The 17,790-nt window shown below is 55.0% G+C and overlaps 5 protein-coding genes across 5 annotated transcripts; 3 read left to right on the forward strand and 2 right to left on the reverse strand.

Moving 5' to 3' along the window:
* The first annotated feature begins 552 nt into the window (after window positions 1-552).
* Window positions 553-2,355, forward strand: MYCTH_2312189 (uncharacterized protein). The gene is made up of 3 exons (XM_003666920.1): window positions 553-866; window positions 1,013-1,897; window positions 1,962-2,355. The coding sequence occupies exons 1-3, from the start codon at window positions 774-776 to the stop codon at window positions 2,202-2,204; spliced, it is 1,221 nt and encodes a 406-aa protein (XP_003666968.1). The 5' UTR covers window positions 553-773; the 3' UTR covers window positions 2,205-2,355.
* Window positions 2,356-4,275: 1,920 nt separating this feature from the next.
* On the forward strand, window positions 4,276-6,351 carry MYCTH_2312192 (uncharacterized protein). The gene has a single exon (XM_003666921.1). The coding sequence runs from the start codon at window positions 4,610-4,612 to the stop codon at window positions 6,215-6,217; it is 1,608 nt and encodes a 535-aa protein (XP_003666969.1). The 5' UTR covers window positions 4,276-4,609; the 3' UTR covers window positions 6,218-6,351.
* A 2,595-nt stretch (window positions 6,352-8,946) lies between these two features.
* Window positions 8,947-12,283, forward strand: MYCTH_2312196 (uncharacterized protein). The gene is made up of 5 exons (XM_003666922.1): window positions 8,947-8,985; window positions 9,244-9,273; window positions 9,554-9,625; window positions 9,868-9,951; window positions 10,029-12,283. The coding sequence occupies exon 5, from the start codon at window positions 10,178-10,180 to the stop codon at window positions 12,023-12,025; it is 1,848 nt and encodes a 615-aa protein (XP_003666970.1). The 5' UTR covers window positions 8,947-8,985; window positions 9,244-9,273; window positions 9,554-9,625; window positions 9,868-9,951; window positions 10,029-10,177; the 3' UTR covers window positions 12,026-12,283.
* Window positions 12,284-13,481: 1,198 nt separating this feature from the next.
* MYCTH_2312199 (uncharacterized protein) lies at window positions 13,482-15,310 on the reverse strand. The gene is made up of 2 exons (XM_003666923.1): window positions 14,874-15,310; window positions 13,482-14,810 (listed from the first exon to the last, which is right to left on the reverse strand). The coding sequence occupies exons 1-2, from the start codon at window positions 15,018-15,020 to the stop codon at window positions 13,578-13,580; spliced, it is 1,380 nt and encodes a 459-aa protein (XP_003666971.1). The 5' UTR covers window positions 15,021-15,310; the 3' UTR covers window positions 13,482-13,577.
* A 1-nt stretch (window position 15,311) lies between these two features.
* On the reverse strand, window positions 15,312-17,164 carry MYCTH_2312201 (uncharacterized protein). The gene is made up of 5 exons (XM_003666924.1): window positions 16,982-17,164; window positions 16,806-16,920; window positions 16,684-16,749; window positions 16,464-16,586; window positions 15,312-16,393 (listed from the first exon to the last, which is right to left on the reverse strand). The coding sequence occupies exons 1-5, from the start codon at window positions 17,014-17,016 to the stop codon at window positions 16,250-16,252; spliced, it is 483 nt and encodes a 160-aa protein (XP_003666972.1). The 5' UTR covers window positions 17,017-17,164; the 3' UTR covers window positions 15,312-16,249.
* Window positions 17,165-17,790: the final 626 nt, after the last annotated feature.

Here is a 17,790-nt window from a genome sequence, read left to right on the forward strand (position 1 = left end):
AAAGGGCCCCTTGCATTGCTATGTACGTATGTACACGACTTTTTCAAGGTATTTGAAGTTACAAGCTTTTGGCGGGACAAGTGACGCATCCAGAAATCTCTCCGAACCGGCAACTGTGACGCTCAGGTACCCCCCCGCACATTCTTCAGTACCTACCTTACCTACGAATACCTACCTGATCCATCCACGGCCTCGGCGGTTCCAGAGGCGATCTCAATCGGCCCCCCATAACCCCCCATTCACGGCTGGTTCCAGCCCCCTACCACCCAACAGCTGCGACTTCAGCCTTCCCTGCGACCTTCCCGAGCCAAGGCTCCATAGTTATCGGTAGGTACCCGTAAGAACAGACGACTGGCAACTCGCCATCCCAAGACCTACGCCCAAACGACATAACTGCGCGGCGCGCAACACCCCAGAAGACTCGGGAATCGACGCACATCGTTTAGATCGCCAAGCCCAGCGCGGTTCTACGGCAGATGACGATGTGATGCCCTTAGTCAGAGAGAGCGCCAGCAAGCATATCGACAACCGCGACGACACAACTCCCAAGAACCCCTCACCAGCACAGATCAACCCGTCACAGCACCAGCGGACGCCCACCCCATCAGCCCTCAGCACGCCGGGAGATTGAAACTCACTGTGGACGATCCGACAGGGTCGGCAAACGCTCCTGCGCCTGTCCCGGCACCGTCGGCGACCACCACAACCACGACATTGTTCGGCGCAAGAGTACTGAGCCCTCGGCGACCGCGGTGTAGGAGCCACCTCTCAGGATGAATGCGGCAAATGTCCCCGCGACCGTGAGGATATCCGGCCCACCAAACAGCAGTTTTCTGGTGGGCTACCCCGGCATCTCTGCGACCCTGGTACGTGTTGCCCTCCCCTTCTCGATCCTTGGGTATCACGGGAATTGGCGCCCACGGCTTCTCGGGCCAGGGAGTCTCTCGCAAGCGCGCCGTCGCAAGGTGTTGTTGTTTGGCGTTCGTCCCCGCGCTAACTGCAACGTTTGCAGCCCAGGATCGTAGGGAAAGTCGAAATTCGCCCCGGCGCGGGATTCTCGGCCCCGGTGAACATCTCCATGGTGCGCATTTGTCTTCAACGACGAGAGACGATACACCCAGCAGCCGAAAATGTTGCGAGACGGCATCTCGGGACGCCGCGACGCGAAACGGTAGACCTGGTTGGAAAGGAGGTGCTTCTATTCCGCTGCATGTCAGGAAAGGAAGCCGAGAGTGTGATCGCGATGGATCTACCGTTTCAGATATTCATCCCCTTCGGGCGCAGCGGCGAGGAGACAAACCGCCGAATCCCGCCAGCGAGCCTTCAACTGCCAAGTCGAATCGCCGAGACATACTACGAGCTGGTCGTAACAGTCCAGCAGGGGTCCAGCATGCAGAATCGCTATTCCTTCCCCATCCCGCTCCAGCGATACGACACACTTTCCACGTTCGGCATGTACAATCGGCCAGAGACGAGGGCGGCAACGGCAGACCATATCGTGACGCTGGGCATCTCGCTCCCCAAATGGAGTTACGGACCTCTGGACCCCATCACGGTTTATGTCAAGCTCTCGCCAAATCCGGACTATCTCAACAAGGCGAGAAGGGTTACGATACAAAAGCTGACACTCACTATTGAAGAAGAGATCACGTTCAACCCCGAAGGGGACGAGCCAACCAAGAAGGTCAACAAGATCGCCAAACACACACAGCCCGTGGGTACCAAATTGCCAGAAAACGGATACATGACAAACCTAGGACTCGTACTCCCCGCCCGCGATCTAAGGGACCCTGATGGGATCATAAGACGGGGCAAGCCGGCGTTTCCCATGTACGAGGTGACGAGCTTTACGACAACATCCACATTGTACAAAATAGAATTCTTCCTGAGCATCAAGGTAAGGGGGGTGCCCCCCGCTCAACAAAGCTTCCAAGGTCGTCCCTCTGACGCTAGGGTTCCAGGCGCATATGACCTCTGCCAGGGATATCACACTACGCCAGCCGATCGTGGTATGCCCGATGGATCAGCAGGCATGCAAGGAGGAAATGGACGCCATCGAGCAAGCGGCAAAGGACGCGTCGCATGTCGACCCCAATAACCCCATTCTACCGGACCGGACGATCATCCTAGCCACAGAAAAAGAGGCGATACGGCATCTTGGGCTGTGCGAGGTGGGAGGCGTGAAGAAAATGCTGATTGAGTGACAACCGCGAGCTGCCTCAACAGTAGTCGGATGCACGTGGGACCGCCGAGACACCAAATGTTGTCGACCCAATGGCTGGTGCGCAGCATAAGCCTCCGCGAGTACGACCATGTCGCGAAGCATTTCCCTTGACCAATGCTTGGACGGGACAGCGCCGGTAGACGGAACGTTGTTAAGCCTCGCCTGGTCTACCAAAACCGTATGGGTGCCATGAAAGGATAACGAGCTCGACGACGAACCGGCATGATGAACCCGTCAACAGCGTGTTCAGGGCACGGTCATGGACGACAAATGGTATGTGGCTCACGAACAGTTGGAGGCGTGCTGAGGAGGCACAAGCAATCCACACACGACGGCGAAAGAGCTCGGTTGATGGTGGAGCGAACGAAGAAAGAACTTTCCAAGTGAGAGGAGAAGTTCTGAACGACGAACTGGGCGATTGAGGCGGGAAGGGGAAGATGAAGGTGCTCTATGTGATGGGTGCTCCGGACTGGCGACGCTGGAGGCTCGAGTCATCTGAATTTGACCGGGCGTTTAGTGGATAGGGAGTCGGGCGTTTCCTCGGGGTTTGGATAGGGCTGGGACCCCGGGAATAGGGGTGACGATGTTAGAAAGGAGCGGTGGCGGTCGTGTTTAAATTCGTTGAAGTGACACCGAGTCAAATTCCAAAACTAAGCGCAAGACGTGCGGGAGCGCTCTGTCATTACCTCAACTGCGTGCGTGTCCTCTTCGCATTGTGATAAGCACATGAAGGGTATGTCGAGATACGCGCATTTGGATTATATATACCCCTATCAAGCCTCTTCGTATTACACAGTACAGTACTCTCCGGGCGGGGCCGGAGCGCGTTATGAGCACAGATAGTGCCGGTTTAGGGGTTCTCTCCCCGGTGTGCAACCACAGAACAAGCTTCACTGATTTGTTCTTCCAAGGCCTGCCAAGAGTTTGCGAGCTCCTCCTCCTGCACAGCCTGCTCCCCCCCCCAGCCCCGTACTATACACATGCCCCAAGATTTGCTGATATGCCTCTCCTTGACATCGTGTTATCCATCCACATGTCCCATGTCCACTTTCTCGTTCCTCTGCCATGATGTTCGCCAGTCAAGTGGCGCAACGGCTCAAATCTGGTCGGTAGGGACGTCATATGCCGTGGCCTGACAGTGACGTCGATAACGCACGAGGCGTCACCTCTTCCCGAGTCTTCGTTGTCGCGGGTGCTCCTTTCTCCCCATATCGTCTGCACGACATCTTCTACACGACATCCTCTACACGTCATCTCTGGAGATCAGCAAAGCCTGTCAGGCTCTTGCCCATAGAGGGGATTCAGATCGAGGCCACCGAGGTTGCCATATCACAAGAACTCCTTCCCAGCCTTTCTTGGAATACTGATCCCCCGTCCTTAGATAGGTAGTGTTTCCCGCAGCCCGACGGCTTTCCAAAGTTGCCAAACCGGCATATCGGATGATGATATGCGCGCGGGATTCAAGTCCAAGAACCCATAGTGATTTGGTGTGAGTGATGAATATCTGGACTAGATGACGGACGCGATACCCTCCCCATCTTGATGTTACTCTTCTTTCATAAGTAGCTATTAACTCTCGACTGCTCTATACCCATCGACAAGTGCCTTGATTGCATTGGCACGACACAGAAGATAATACGGCAAACAAGGCAGTAATAGAGGGTCTTGGACTAGCGGTGCGCTCTCTTTACTGCACTGGCATTCACATTCTCAAACTTCATCAACTATCCTGTGGTTTTCTAACAGAGCTCGAATCGGAAATGCTAGAAAAGATATGATATCGAACCCGTAGAGAACGGAGAAGAGAACGGTGAGCGACCGGCAGGATATTGATTCCCTATTGCCCCTTGAACCAAATCGCACAGCCACGAGGTTTAGTTGTGGTTTTGTGTTGGAAATGTTACGGAGCAAGCCCTTCAATAATTAACAGCTCTTGTTCTTCTGAACCTGCGAACTTATCAACCCCAACCCTCTGCTGTCTCCATAGCACTGACCACAGCAACTCGGCATTCTGATTTGGAGCTGATTCTGAGGCCCAGTGCTTCAGCTTTGCCAAACTCCTTGCCTTGTAATAAGCCATTAATTGCTTGGATTAGCTTCCACGGGTCTTTTCCGCGGCACAGATAATAGCCGGATATCTTCTCGAAGCCTTGTCTATGTAGATTTGGTTTTTTGGTGACAGGGATTTCACCCCGCGCAACCGAGAAGACGGAACGCGAACCTCGCAAGCACTTCCCGCAAATCCCGACAAGCAAGCCTCGAACAGTTCACCCAAAGAGAAAATTGAAAGACAAAGAAAAGAAAGCAAAGGAACCAAAAAAAAATTAGAAAAATAGAAAAATAACTGCCAGAAGCCACAATTGCCAAGGTCTCCCCTCACACAAAATGCCCCTCGACGATGACGACAATCCGGCCCTCGCACCGGCCGCGTCCGCTCCGTCCTCCTCGTTCCCCTCTTCCCGCCCCGCCGACGACCCGGCGGCCGCGGCCGTCGCGGCCACGGACGACCTGACGGCCGAGGACCTGATCGAGGACGAGGGCGCGGCGTCGCAGGACTTCCGCGCGTTCGCGACCTCGCTCCAGCAGCAGAAGCACCACCAGTACCGCAAGACGACGGGCGTGTCCGCCCAGACGATCCGCAAGGGCGAGAAGGACTTCGAGTCGCACGGGACCCGCGCCCAGGCCGACGCGCTCGAGCAGAGCCGCGCCGCCATGCACGACGTGCTGAGCTACACGCGCGTCCACCCGGCCGGCAAGAACATGGTCAGGGGTTGGTACTTCCCCGGGTGGTGGGAGGGGTACCGGGAGGAGGAGCAGGTGGACGTTTCCGAAGGCGCCGTCGCAGCTCGGGGGGACGGGGAAGGAAAGGAGAAGAAGCCGTTTGGGTTTGTGCGGGACAGGGTGGTCGTGCTCGAAGGGTCGTCCGTCGCTACCCAGTCGCTGGGGAGGGCGGTGACCGGGCAGGCGAAGGACAGGCCGGCCAGGGGGAAGGATTGGTTGCTGCCGGAGGAGGCTCTGTACCTGGTGGAGAGGGGTTCACTTGACCTGTGGTGGCCGCTGAAGGGGTTGGAAGAGATCTTCCCGCCTGATGGCGCGGCGCCTGTCGAGAAGGAAGGGCGGGAGACAGGGGAGGTGGACGAGTACGACAAGGGTTTCCCGTTGAGTCTCCAGGCGGCTTACGCGCTCCTCATCGGCGATGACGGCGAGCGAGGCAAGATCAGCCTGCAGAAGTTCCAGGTCTACTCCAACCTCAAACGATGCGGTTACAACGTCCTCCGGGCACCTCCCACCACCACAACCAATCACGCAGTCGCGCCGACAACAACAACAGCAACGACACAAACAATAACCACCACCATCTGGCAATGGTTCTCCTCCCTCCTCAGCGCCGCCCATCAGCACCCCCCTCCTTACGGCCCGCTGGTGCGACCCGGCCTCTACCGCTCATACGCATCCATCTACCGCCAGATGGCCCTCCTCCCGCGGCACGACCCCTCCGCGGCGGCGACGACGACCACCACGCCGGCCCCCCCTCCGCGCGAACCGTTCGCCATCCACTACCACATCTGGAAGGCCGCTCAGAAATGGACCAAGCTGCGCCATCCCCCGCCCGACTTCTACCTGGCCGTCGCCGACGCGCAGGACTCGTCCGTCCCGACCCTGGCCGAGATCTCGGCCCTGCTCGGCGCGACGCCGCCCGCGCCGGGGAAGCCGGAATGGACCGGCCCAGGGAGGCTGTACGCGCGCCTGAAGCACGGCCATCGGAACGTGCTGATCGCCGTCGTGGACCACGGGGTAATCAATTACATGCGGTTCGCGGAGGGCCGATTCGGCGGGGAGGAGCTCTACGACCGGTTCGATGCCCGCGTCGCCGGTGGTGGGGTTGGGGGCAAGAAGGGCGGGGGGAGGAATAACGGACGGGGTGGGAAGAGCGGGCGAGGGGGTGGTGGAGGAGGAGGTGGAGGAGGAAGAGGACGGGGAAGGGGGAGGTAAGGGCTTTTTTTTTTTTTTTTTGCCAAGGTTAGGAATTGAGTTTGCAAGATATTGGGAATACGTGATCTGTTGGGCGGATGGGAGAAGATTAGTCTTTGGTTGGATTGGGCTGGATCTGATAACCCCCCCCCCCCTTTTTGTTGGTTTGAGAAGTGGCAAGGCAATGAAACGAAATCAATCGGCCCGGGCAGAGGATGCCAATTCTGTGGCACGCATGACGGCCAACCCTGTATCTCACTTCTTTCTTTCTGCACCGTTGTTACAACACGCATCATGGTTCGAGCCGTTCAAGCTATATCATACCGTGTGGCCAAGTCAGCTCGGTTGTAATGCTTCCATTGCACGCGATGCTCGTACTAATCTAGTTAGCATCAGAACCTGGCAAGAGCACCTTTTTGCCATATGTGTGTGACACGTGCATCCAACTTTTGGCTGAAGACGCCATCTGCGCGGTGGCTGACGGCATCGGAGGGGCGCTATAAATGGTCTGACGGAAGACAATTCCGACCCCTTCTTGCCACTTATTGGTGCGTGGTTGTCCATAACCCAACTGTGTGAGTCGTGACTGAGGATTGTCAGATCGCGCGGGCCGTCGTATTCGATGATTGTGAGAACGGCATGACGAGAAGGGTTGCCAGGTAGTGTGTATTGTAAGAGCGCTGTTTCCTAGGTTTCTTCGACCACAGAGATTACCCCCCGTTAGTGCGGACTTAGGTTACTTTTTTTGTACGGCACACCATCTAGCCAATGTGGCCATTATTTGAGGTTTCCTTGGTGAGTTCAAAATAGGATGTGTCCAGGACAGGATTGCGCTTCTAGGAGTTGCAAGACACATGCAACTCAACGGCGGTTTCTCTGGCAATTACACTACCGTCTAACTCTTCGTCGTCGAGAGTTCGCGATTTAGGCTGGGCTTGAGTCGTAAACGATCTGTCCAATGGGGTTCCTTTGTATGGAGCATCTCGACACAAGAGACTCGAGTAATAATTCTCGCAATATATTTTGATCAGCAGCCATACTTGTATGTACAGTACAACGAACCGAGGCTTACATTCGTCCTCGAATGGAAGGAAATATTGTGCGCTTGCGTCTTGTGCTTTGACAACATTTCGCCCCTCGGCCATATCGCTTCCAAATGCAGGCTATCTATGTTTGACTGTTTTCGTTCTCGTGCCCATCGTAAGCTGCGCTTGCAATTCTGCATCATCGTGATGCAACAGACAACATGTCTCAGACCGCTTGAGTTTTGGCCGATCTCCTCTCTTTGCATGAATGCTCGATCTGGAAGACAAGGTAGCGAAGCTACGGCAGGAAATTGATAATCCTGCACGCACTTCGTACTGTGTAGAAGAGACGGAGGCCAACTCGCAAGAACCAACAAAGAGCAACTATTGCAACACAGTGCCTGCTGTCTGAAGCGGCATCGCGTTCGGCGGTGCCTGAGGTCCATGGAAGTTCTCTCCTTGCGTAGATCTGCCCTGAGCTAGGTTGTTTGCTTAATTCCCTGTTATTAACTGTGCTCTGCGTCTTTCGAGTCCCAATGGGAAACTGGACGGAGACTTGGCATTTTTTTTTGGCAGAGCTTTCCAGGTTCCCGACTTCCCCTCGCTTATTAGCCCCGATCCAGTCAGGCCAGTTTCCAAAGGGGTTGTTCTTCACTGGCGCAATTTTGGCTGAACACACTGAATCATCCCGTCATCCTCCGGTACCTATCACTCGTACCATCAAGTTCCAGTCTTACCCCCCCGGCCAAGACTCTGGCAAATGACCTACCTTGTCTCCCTTTGGTTTCAATTGATCCTATCTAACCCACTTGCGCCAGTTCACCCCCTTCCTTTCCACCGCACTTTTTGCTTTCCTTTTCCTCTTGCAACTCAGGCTGGTCGCTCCCTCGGTCGGTTTTACGACAACTTACACTTACCTTCTGTCCATCTTTTATCGTCGGCCGATAATAGCCCGCCTTTCAGGCCGGCATACAACCTTATCAGTTTCCCTTTTCCTACACAACCCCACTGGACCCGTGTTTTGGCGCATTCCGGATTGGGATATTGAGGACGCCTGCACCATCGAACGCGCGCGACTCGGTGCGACGAATCTCCCGGCATCGAGCCACATCACGTTACTACTCGGTGCTTTCGCCAGAACCTGGCACTCTTTGCCACCGGACTCGTGTAGTCAGGCGGTCTGCTGCTTTGACATTGCTTTGCAAGACAGCAAGACGCCAAGACTTTTTAAGAACTACCAAAGGTACTTCCGTTCGTTCATTCGACCAACTCCCAGTCGTTGCCACGTTGGGCTCTAGACTGGCTCAAGGTAAGCGCGTTCTACTCTTTCTACAGTCCCTCGGTATTGCCGGTATCCGTTGTTTTCTTTTTCGTCTTTTACCAGCTGAAACCAACTCACCGCATACATTTTTTGTATGAAAGAGTCGAGACCTGGTTCTCTGCATCTTATCATCCATCTCCTGCCGTTTACCAGCAACTGCATACTTGTGCTCTCGGCTCGGAGCGCTCCACACCTTGGCTAGCTTGAAACTTGCATGTCCATTGATGATAGCGGGCGTCTCTTCTCAACGTCTCAGCTCACCGTTGCTTCTCAGCACTAACAGGTTTCAGGCCTCAAATAGGGGTTTGAGGCCTCTGTCTGATGACAACTACCATAACAAGCGAAATGGGCTCTGTTCCCGAGGCTACCATGACGGGTAGCGACTCGCCTTCTGTCGCCTTATCACCCGCTCCCGTCGAAACGAAGGTCGAGCAACCAGACGAGTGAGTGCATGCTTCTTTCCTGTCGCCGGACATACTCTCGGTATTCAACTTCCAAGGCCAAGCTGCTTGCTTTTTTTCTCCCTTTTATTTTTTATTTTTTATTTTTATTATAACACAAGCTCAAGTCCCCTGGATGGTCCGGGAGGATGGGTACTGTTTGGCCGCCGTGAGCCGCTCGTTACTTCCAACATCCCACTTGGCCGCTGTTTCGTCACGTCTTCTAGCTCGACGAGGGCTAACGCAGATTGCCCCGTTCAGGTCTGGGCTATCACAACCACCATCTCCGAGGCAAGTTTTTCCCTTTCTTTCTGTTCTGCCATCTTCTGATCGGTTCCCACTCTCCGGCGCCATTGAGAACTCGATCCGCAATTTCTTGAAGTGAGCTCCTGGTCACTTCCGTCCTTCTCCTTTCTTTAAAGGACTTGCGGATCTTTTGCGGATCCCTGGTTCTGCCATAAAACCTCCGCAGTCAACGCATTCCCATCATTCGCCAATGCTCAGCAAAACTTCGTCTCTCGATCACCATCTACTTTGAACCTGCAGGCTAACCTGCGCGACATTAATTCAGTCAGGTGGAGATGGCCAGGTCTCCTAGATCTCCTGTAACACAGACTCCTGTCCAAAAAGAGCCTAGCGAAAGGCGAGTGATTCCCGTTCCCTTAGACAACATCTCATTCACTTTATGCTCTCCCACATGCCAGGTGCTTCACGCTTCTCTCCTGTCTCCTTGGAGCGGATGCCGTCGTTCACTGGCCTTTTAAGCCCACAAACCGCGAAAGCGGTCACTCAGCGCACTACGACACCGCGTATCACTCGCGAGTGCTACCTTACCCGTGTATTGCCAGCCATTCAGGGGCAGGTGCTAACCGCTTGTGATTTCAGCCACTCTTCTCCAGAACCGAAGGTTGATACGGATTCCCGTCGGGATTCCGATAAACCAGCAACCGCTGCTTCGCCTCCTCAGAGGTACGCTTATTTATAGCCTTGCTCGACTCTACATACGTTTCTGTGCTGGATCACCTGACCCGTGTTATACAGCGCAGATGGCCGCGGCACAGATATCGAGAAAGTTCGCGACTCAGACAATCGCCAGAACAGCAAGCCAGAGAAACCTGCAGACATCAAAAGTCACAATAACGTGAACAAGAGCGACGACAACAATGAGGAACTTACACCGCCACCCGACTCTCCCATGGAAGAGACCATGAGCCAAGCCTCAAGTGTCTTACCCAGTGCAGCGCAAGACGAGATCGTTGTTGGCACCAATGCTCACAAAAGGTCCTCCCCCGCGCAGCCTCCAGAACCGGAAGACGTTGTAATGGGCGACACAGACGAGAAACCGTCTATCATTAACCCATCAAAACGTAAGCGGGTTTCCGGGGTCTATGCTGAATCTGTCGGCGAAAAGGATTCCAGCCCAGCACCAACTGAAGACCTTGAATCCCGCCGTTCGAACCGCCCTACCAAAGCACAAAATGTGGGCGGTGTCAAGGGTGTACTGCTCGGCTACTGGCGCGATTCACCCGCTGAAAGGGAGGAGGATAAGCATGCCGTCGTTGGGTTCATCGACGTCAGGGACCGCCTTCGTACTCGCATCCAACCGACTACCCGGTCCGGCCAGCCGATGGATCCAAGGTATCCAATACCACCCGGCCCAGGAGGTAGTTGGGTTACTTTCGACAAGGTAGCCTTCGACCCCCATCTTGTTGGCCACAACCACCATGTAATCAAGGAGTACGTCAAAATTCGCACTGAGGACAACCGCAAAGATGAGACGCCCGAGGAGAGGGCGAGGTTAGATGTGGAGGCTGTTGAATTGGCTGCCGAACGTGTGAGGACCAATCCGCCCCCCGATGCTGCCGTTGCGCCTCTGGTTGCCTACGGCCCTCAGATTCCCGCCAATGCCGTTGTCCCGAACCGACCCGAAAATAAGAAGCGCCGCCTGGCGGGCTCTTTTGGGGTCCCGTTCGATTCGCCAAAATCAACCCAGAATCCTCTCGATGACATCCCGGGTACAAGGCCGACGAGAGTCCCTATCGGAGTCTGGAAGCTTTCCAGCGAAAAGGAGCTCAAAGACAAGCATGCCGTCTTTGGTGTTCTTGGCGGCAACGACATGTTCAGGGTGAAACTAACCCGCGAGACTCGGGACGGTCGCACGGTCATCGGTAACTTTCCCAATGGCGCTGGCGCACTCTGGATTCATTGGGACGAGGTCGAGTTCGACCCGCATCTCAAGGGGCTCAGCAGAAACGAGGTGAAGGAGTACTGCCGAATCCGCCAGCGCCAACTCGACCTCGGCGAGGCCCCAGAGGATGTCGCGGCAAACGAGACCAAGGCCGTTCTTGAAGCTCAGCAACGCGTCGCGCAGAGCCTCGCTATGGGCACCCCGACCCGAAGAGAAGACAGCGATCTTCTTCCGATTGCGATGAAAGGATCCGCGGCAACCAACGGAAATGGTTCCAACCCTGGCTGCCCCACCTCTTCCTTTACCCCCTCCAGGCCCAACGAGGAAGTCCGCCAGTCACGGCGCCTTGAGAACGGCCCCCGCGCGGCGGCGACGGCGGCGGGTCGCCACCCTCTCCCGGATCTCGAGTACCGTGCGGCCAATCGCACACCTCCGGGACCGAGCTCCGCTGCTCTTGAGCGCACTAACATGCTGGCGCGCCGTGAAATCGCCCGCCTCGAGGCCGCCCAAGCCCGCGCCGACCTTCGCGCCGCCAACCGCGAGACCTCCATCGCACCCGCTGCCGCGGGGCTGGGCTCCAATTCCAACAATTCCACCGCCAGTAGCAACGGTATTAGCAACATACCCGACCACTTCCAGGACAATGTCTCGCGGTTGAACAAGGTGTGGGAGGCGCAGGAGGCCAACCGGCTGCGCGTCGGGAGCGAAGACGCCAAGATCTACATGGGTGTCAAGTACCAGCGAAAACAAAGCGGGCCGTTCCAAGGCAAGCTGGTCAGCCAGGGCATGATCATCACCATTGACGGCGAGGATTATGTTGAGTACCGCGTCCTGACGAAACCAACGTTCTTCTAGCCTCCCAGACAAGCACCTCGAGTGCGGCCGACTTTCCGGTTCGTATCGGCCGGGTTGCCCACCCCGGGGTTACTCTTCCGGTTCCGGGTTGTTTTATCTCTCTCGCTTTGCTGTTTTTCTTTCTTGGCTATGGGCGGTGGTTAGTTACGTGATGGGCGATACCCAGTTTCTTTTCTTTTTGCTTCTCTTTCCGCTTTCTAGTAGGACGCCGTTTCTCTTGGTTCCCTTTACCTCTTGACCATCTTGTTATGAGGCCGGCATTGCGCTCCATTGTCGCAGCATACGGATTCGTGAGGAAAAGGGTCTAGAGGGGTCCGGACACGGAGAGGTTTCAGCTCGGGCCTTCTCTGTAGCTTGCCTTTTCTGCCCCTTGACGCCTGATAAGCGGAAGATTTAACTGGCGGGGAGTGGTCGACGATACGATAAGGCTGCTGTACCTCTGACGTTCTGGGCTGGGTTTGAAATTGGGGTGGGAGTGAGTGGTGGGTGAGTGTGGGGATGGGATTCTTGAGAGAATGCTCTTTGTTTGCTTATATTCGAGCAGGCTTATCGTTCGCTTTTTTCACTGGCAATTAGTGGCAAGCGGATATCCGGTGCTTTGCTCTGCCATCCCCTGCTCTTCCCTCTTCCTCCGTCACTTGTTTGTCTTTTTTTTTTTTTTTTTTTTTTTTTTTTTTGCTGCTTTGCTCGGTACGGGTGACGAGGATGATACCATAGACTGTGCCGGCATCTTTACTCAGGGGTTGGATTTTTTTTTCAGGAATATTGTATGCTGCAGACCCGGACAAATGTCGTGAACTGCCTGGGAGTAGGGAAGATTGGGGGTGGAGGGCTCGCAGGAAAGGTTTTTCGTATATGCATGTATGTACATATGTAAAATGAGTACAGTCTACCTTTTGGCGAGTGACAATGGTGTCTTTGCCCTAGGAGACCTTTAATGGCCTGTTTTCTCACGTTTCCGTTGTGTTGCTTACTGTCACAACTTACACTCGTTTATTTCCTTGAATGTCAAGAGTCCCTGGAGCTTTCATAATGCAGTGCGTCACGTTGGTATCACCGCTTTATACGGGTGGGGGGTTAGCACGTTCATTACGGCTGTATGTATGTACAGTACGTTGGTTGCGACTTTGCCAGGCTCTCTCTAATAACCGAAGTCGTGGTTCGGCCATTGACGCCTGGACTCGACATGTTGACTTAGAGGTCGGGCATCTCATAACTGGCGAGAAGTCAAGGAGGCGGAAGGAGCGCCTCTGGCTTGAGTAGGCTAGAGCATACCTCAGATTGGGCATGAACCATGGGACTTGTGATGGCAATTTCGGGAAATAAGCCGCCGCCGGAAATACAGAAGCGATCAGAAGCATGGCGAAAATATTTCATATTCCTTCTGGCATCACCTCATGAAATTTTTTGTCTACACCCAACCAAAATGGTATCGCAACTTCTTTTCCTTTGGAAAACGAGAGGAAGGCCGTCACCATAAGAAAAAGAGAAAAAAAAATCCCACCAAAATCTAAATACCAAAGACAACAAAACCCGCACCCTTCTCCGGTTTCTAAACGTCTTGCTCATACCCTTCCGTCTTCATATCCTTGAGACCCAGATCCTCCTCCTCCTCATCCGTCCTGTCATAGTCCTCCACAATAATCTGCTCGTCGGGCTGGCTGGGGTCGTCCGCGAGGCTCTGGACGTAGCTGCTCGCCAGCGGGTCGGTGAGCACGATGGTGAACTCCTTCTCGCCCTTGATGGCGGCGTTGAGGTTGGTGAAGAACTCCTCCCAGCGAGTCCTCTCGCCGGGGCTGAGCGAATCATTCTTGCGAGCCGCCTCGCCGGCTTCGGCGTCGGCCTCGAAGATCTGGTTGTGCAGGTCGTCGCGCACCTGGGTCAGCAGGCCCTCGACGGTGGTGAAGCGACCGCCGAGCGTGCCCGGGTTGACCGACAGGTTAAGCTCCGGGCACTCGAGGGCGCAGCTCTCGCTCTTGAGGATGTCGCGGGCGAGGTCCTCAGCGTTACGGACGCGGAGGGTCACCTTGCGGCCCTTCTCGGGAATCTCGCCGCCCGTCTTGACGTCATTGGACTTGTAGCCGCAGTCCTCGCACGTCGTGTTCATGATGACGACCTGCCGGAAGTGCGGGATGTCGACCATCTTCATGTTGGTCGTGCAGGGGTGCAGGCAACCCGGGCAAGAGGCGGGGAACGAATAGACCTGGTCGGGGATGATGTTGCCATCCGCGTCCAGGTCGCCCGTCGCAGAGGTGTCTGCGAGACCGAGGGCCGCGTTCTGCTCGGGCGTGCGGAGGTACTCGCGCTTCTCCCACTTGCCCACGCCGTCGCGCGGGTCAGGTACGATGAACGAGTTGCCGGCAGGGTCATCGACGGCAACGCGGAACGGGAATGCATCGCCAGCGAGCATCTTTCTCCCCTTCGTGATGATCTCCTCGACCTTGGCGTATACTTCAGGGGCTTCTTCCTTGCGCTTCTCTTGGCCGAAAGCCAGGTCCTCGATGATGGAGCTCAGCAGGCCCTCCACGTTGGAGAGCCGGCCTTTTCCTGCGGGGATCTCGACGTCGAGTTCGATAAACTTGACAGTGGCTGTGTCTGACTTGATGACCTGCCGCTGGAAATCGTCCAGGGAGGTCAACCGGAGCTCGTAGTGTACGCCTTTAAGTTGGAAGGTGCCGGCAGGCTGGATCTCGTTGTTGGTGAAGCCGCATTTATCGCACGAGAAGGACATGATGATGATCTCGCGGAAGTACGGGATCTTAGTCAGAAGGAGGCGTGTCGTGCCCTGAATCATGGTTAGCATGAGCCAACCGGCGCACCAAGTTCATCCCGAGTCGGCGCGACTCACATTCTCTTCGCAGTTCATGCAGAGGGACTCAATCTCCTCCACCACCTTGTCGTCATCGTCATCGGTCGTCCCATTGGGGCCGGTCGCCGGAGCGACCTTCTCGACCTTCTCAACCTTTTGGCCGATGGGGTTGAATAGCTCGGGCATCTTGTCTGTCGTGTGCGGTTCTCCTTGGGATATCCCGTCCTCGAGAAAATTTTGGAGGGGTAAAATGGAGTTGAGCTATGGCGGGGTAATAAGCGGTTGCAGTCGCGCGGTTCGCAGCCTCGACCCCTCCGGACCACAGTGGGGCCCCGAGGCGTTGGGCGAGCTAGCGCATGACACAACTTGGGCAGGTTATGGAAGCCTCCAGAGAGCTGCCGGGAGCAGACCGATGCGTCGCCAAGCTTCCCGAAGGTTCGGACCGCCGCCCCCAGCTTTTTTTTCTATTGGGCTGCTCTCGAGGCGCCAGACCCCAGGGTACGATGAGTACTGGTCTGCTTCGGCAAAGGCTCACTTCTGGAGGAAATCCGCAAGACTCAGACCGAGCCCTGGCTTCGAGTTGCGCGATGCGCTGGATTGATCCAGCAGCGCCTGCAGCCCGGCTTTTCGGGACTTTGCTCGCTTCTTGCTGCTAGCGTTTGAGGTTGTCTTTTGAGAAGGCGTTTCTTGAGCCTTGTCCGTCGTTCCCGACCCCTTGATCTTTGCCCCTTTCTCAACCATTAATTTACGCCGCTGGATAGGAGAAGGGGCCGGGAGCTGAATGTTTGTCAGCCTGCCGCAGAGTCCGCAGGTGATGGTCTTGACTGGGCCTCGGCTTGACTGCAAATGAAGCTTTCGAGGAGTGCCTTTGCCTTTGCCGTTGACTCCTCGAGCCATACGAGGCTTTCTACTGGCCTTTTGGCCCCCCGCCGCTTTGACTTGTAAGACGTCGCCCCGGCCAAGGAGCATTATGTGACCGCAACAGCTGCACACGTGCTGTCGCTGTTTATCGGAAAGGGCCTGTTCGTGCTCAAACAGGAGGTCGTTGCGCTTGCTCATGAGGTATGCCGATACCTCGGGGCACGTAGCTGCCAGAAGATGCCCTGCATCGTTTAGAAAGCTAATGGCCGCTGTCGCTTCACTGAAATTCGCCTTATTCGTAGCCATTTGCGCGGTCGCGGTGTCTTGCTGAGCTTGCGGGAAGAAGACAGTTGGTGAGAAGACTGAACTTCCACGGAAGAACACAACATTCCATCCTGGCATGTCTTGTTGTGCAATTGTGGGTCTCGTAATATTACATCTTTTCGTTCTGCTCGTACCGCTCGACGAATAGAATACGGAGGACGGATACCCTACAGAGTGTTTGTAGTGCTCCTCGCTGTCCTCAGCCCGGCAACATGTTCTGCACTTGCGCGTCATGCCCGAACAATCTCCCACTTGAGGTCCTTGATGCTCACTTCTTCGCCCGCCTTCTCGTCATAGTCAAACCATTCCCCTTCCGTCAGTTCAATTCCCTCGAACTTGGTGTTTGACTCGACCCCGTCCGCAAGCCATTCGCCCTGGTCGTCATCAGTGACATATGCACGGGCAACCTACCCTGACTGGATCGGGAAAGGCATCGCAACACACCTCAGGAATGAACTCGGTGAATTCGAGACCACGGCAGTCGAACTCGAGTATTTTTTGAGCTTTGGCCGGCTCGGTTTGCTCGTAGGCTGTGGGGGCAGCGTTGATGGTCGCCGAGGCCTCCCGCTATTGAGATACGGCGTTTTAGCGAGGTTAGAAGGTACGGGAGTAGTTGAGTACGCTAAGTCAGGGCACATCAAGAGGCAAGGGGGGGTATTCGTACCTTGCAGTTCTTGCACCTCCACACAAAGTTGGCCTCACCCCGGCTGCCGCTTATCTCGTTCATCTCCTGGTTGTTGTAAGCTTCTGACTTGCCCTCCCGGGTGGTTCTCGTGGGTGGCTCACAAAGCGGCTGATGGCAATGGGCTTGGGATGAATTTCCCTGCAGGATGTGCATTGAACTTTGAACGTGTAGAAGAAGTTGTTCTCTTGAGTGTCCTTAGGCCGCAGGTTGGTGACCCTGCAACAACTGTTAACCCCGCCGTAGCTAGAGCGCGGCCCAAAAAAGTGAGGTACCTTACCCGGCCAGTTCCGCAGATAGTGTGAGTGCGTACATCTCAAAAAAAAAACTTCTGTTCCTTTTACTCCTCTTCTTTAGGCAGGAGTTGCTGTATTGGGTGCAGCGGTAACAGATCAGGACCTGCTCGGCCTCCTTAAGCAACAGAGCTGAGATCCCTGGTCTTGAGGGCAGCTGGATGGAGGGGCAGGGTAGGTCCCACATTTTTTACCGCAACAGTGAAGTCACTGGTAAAACGCCTAAACTGTACGGATTAATCCGGGTTCATGTAACTCCACTAAGTACGGATACGCAAAAAGAGTTCAGAAGCCTAACCGGTAAATGAGCTATAGACTAGACTAAGTGATCGTATGCGCGTGATCAAATATATATATATATATATATAACTCCCTATACTGAAACCTGTTTAACATTCCTATCTACGATTTACCCCATCTGCTTGGCCCCTCCTATACAATTACATCATTCCTGGCTAGAGAGAACTTTCTCAGGCCGTCCGGAAATCATGGAAAATGCTGTGTACCAGGTATGTAGCCAGCATTGTCGTCTGTGTTGGGAACGGCTTCAGAGATTGAGTAGCACTGTGACGAGCTTGTGAAGTTCAGTCTTTTGGCAAACGTTCGTCAATTTATTTGCCTGTCTTAACCTAAGATATCCTTCTGAGACTCCGCTGGTGTATGCTAGAGGTAGTAATGTTCTCTATCACACTCATGTCTGACTGAACGGCGTGATTGACAGGAAATTGCCCAGACTATGTATGTGAACCTCGGCGGGTGAACCTTACCCCTCCGCTCTGTCCTTTGTTATGCGGTT

This window comes from Thermothelomyces thermophilus, chromosome 7 (assembly GCF_000226095.1).
Source record: "Thermothelomyces thermophilus ATCC 42464 chromosome 7, complete sequence".
In the NCBI taxonomy this organism is placed as follows: domain Eukaryota; kingdom Fungi; phylum Ascomycota; class Sordariomycetes; order Sordariales; family Chaetomiaceae; genus Thermothelomyces; species Thermothelomyces thermophilus.

Bases quoted from the DNA above. Each gene is read 5' to 3' on its own strand.
- MYCTH_2312199 (XM_003666923.1), bottom strand. From the start codon at position 15,020: ATGCCCGAGCTATTCAACCCCATCGGCCAAAAGGTTGAGAAGGTCGAG. The intron at 14,811-14,873 runs GTGAGTCGCGCC...ACCATGATTCAG, and splicing joins GCATGAACTGCGAAGAGAAT to GGCACGACACGCCTCCTTCT.
- MYCTH_2312196 (XM_003666922.1), top strand. From the start codon at position 10,178: ATGGAAGAGACCATGAGCCAAGCCTCAAGTGTCTTACCCAGTGCAGCG.
- MYCTH_2312201 (XM_003666924.1), bottom strand. From the start codon at position 17,016: ATGTACGCACTCACACTATCTGCGGAACTGGCCGG. The intron at 16,921-16,981 runs GTAAGGTACCTC...CAGTTGTTGCAG, and splicing joins CTATCTGCGGAACTGGCCGG to GGTCACCAACCTGCGGCCTA. The intron at 16,750-16,805 runs GTGAGCCACCCA...TACAACAACCAG, and splicing joins CCATTGCCATCAGCCGCTTT to GAGATGAACGAGATAAGCGG.
- MYCTH_2312189 (XM_003666920.1), top strand. From the start codon at position 774: ATGAATGCGGCAAATGTCCCCGCGACCGTGAGGATATCCGGCCCACCA. The intron at 867-1,012 runs GTACGTGTTGCC...CAACGTTTGCAG, and splicing joins CCGGCATCTCTGCGACCCTG to CCCAGGATCGTAGGGAAAGT. The intron at 1,898-1,961 runs GTAAGGGGGGTG...CTAGGGTTCCAG, and splicing joins AATTCTTCCTGAGCATCAAG to GCGCATATGACCTCTGCCAG.
- MYCTH_2312192 (XM_003666921.1), top strand. From the start codon at position 4,610: ATGCCCCTCGACGATGACGACAATCCGGCCCTCGCACCGGCCGCGTCC.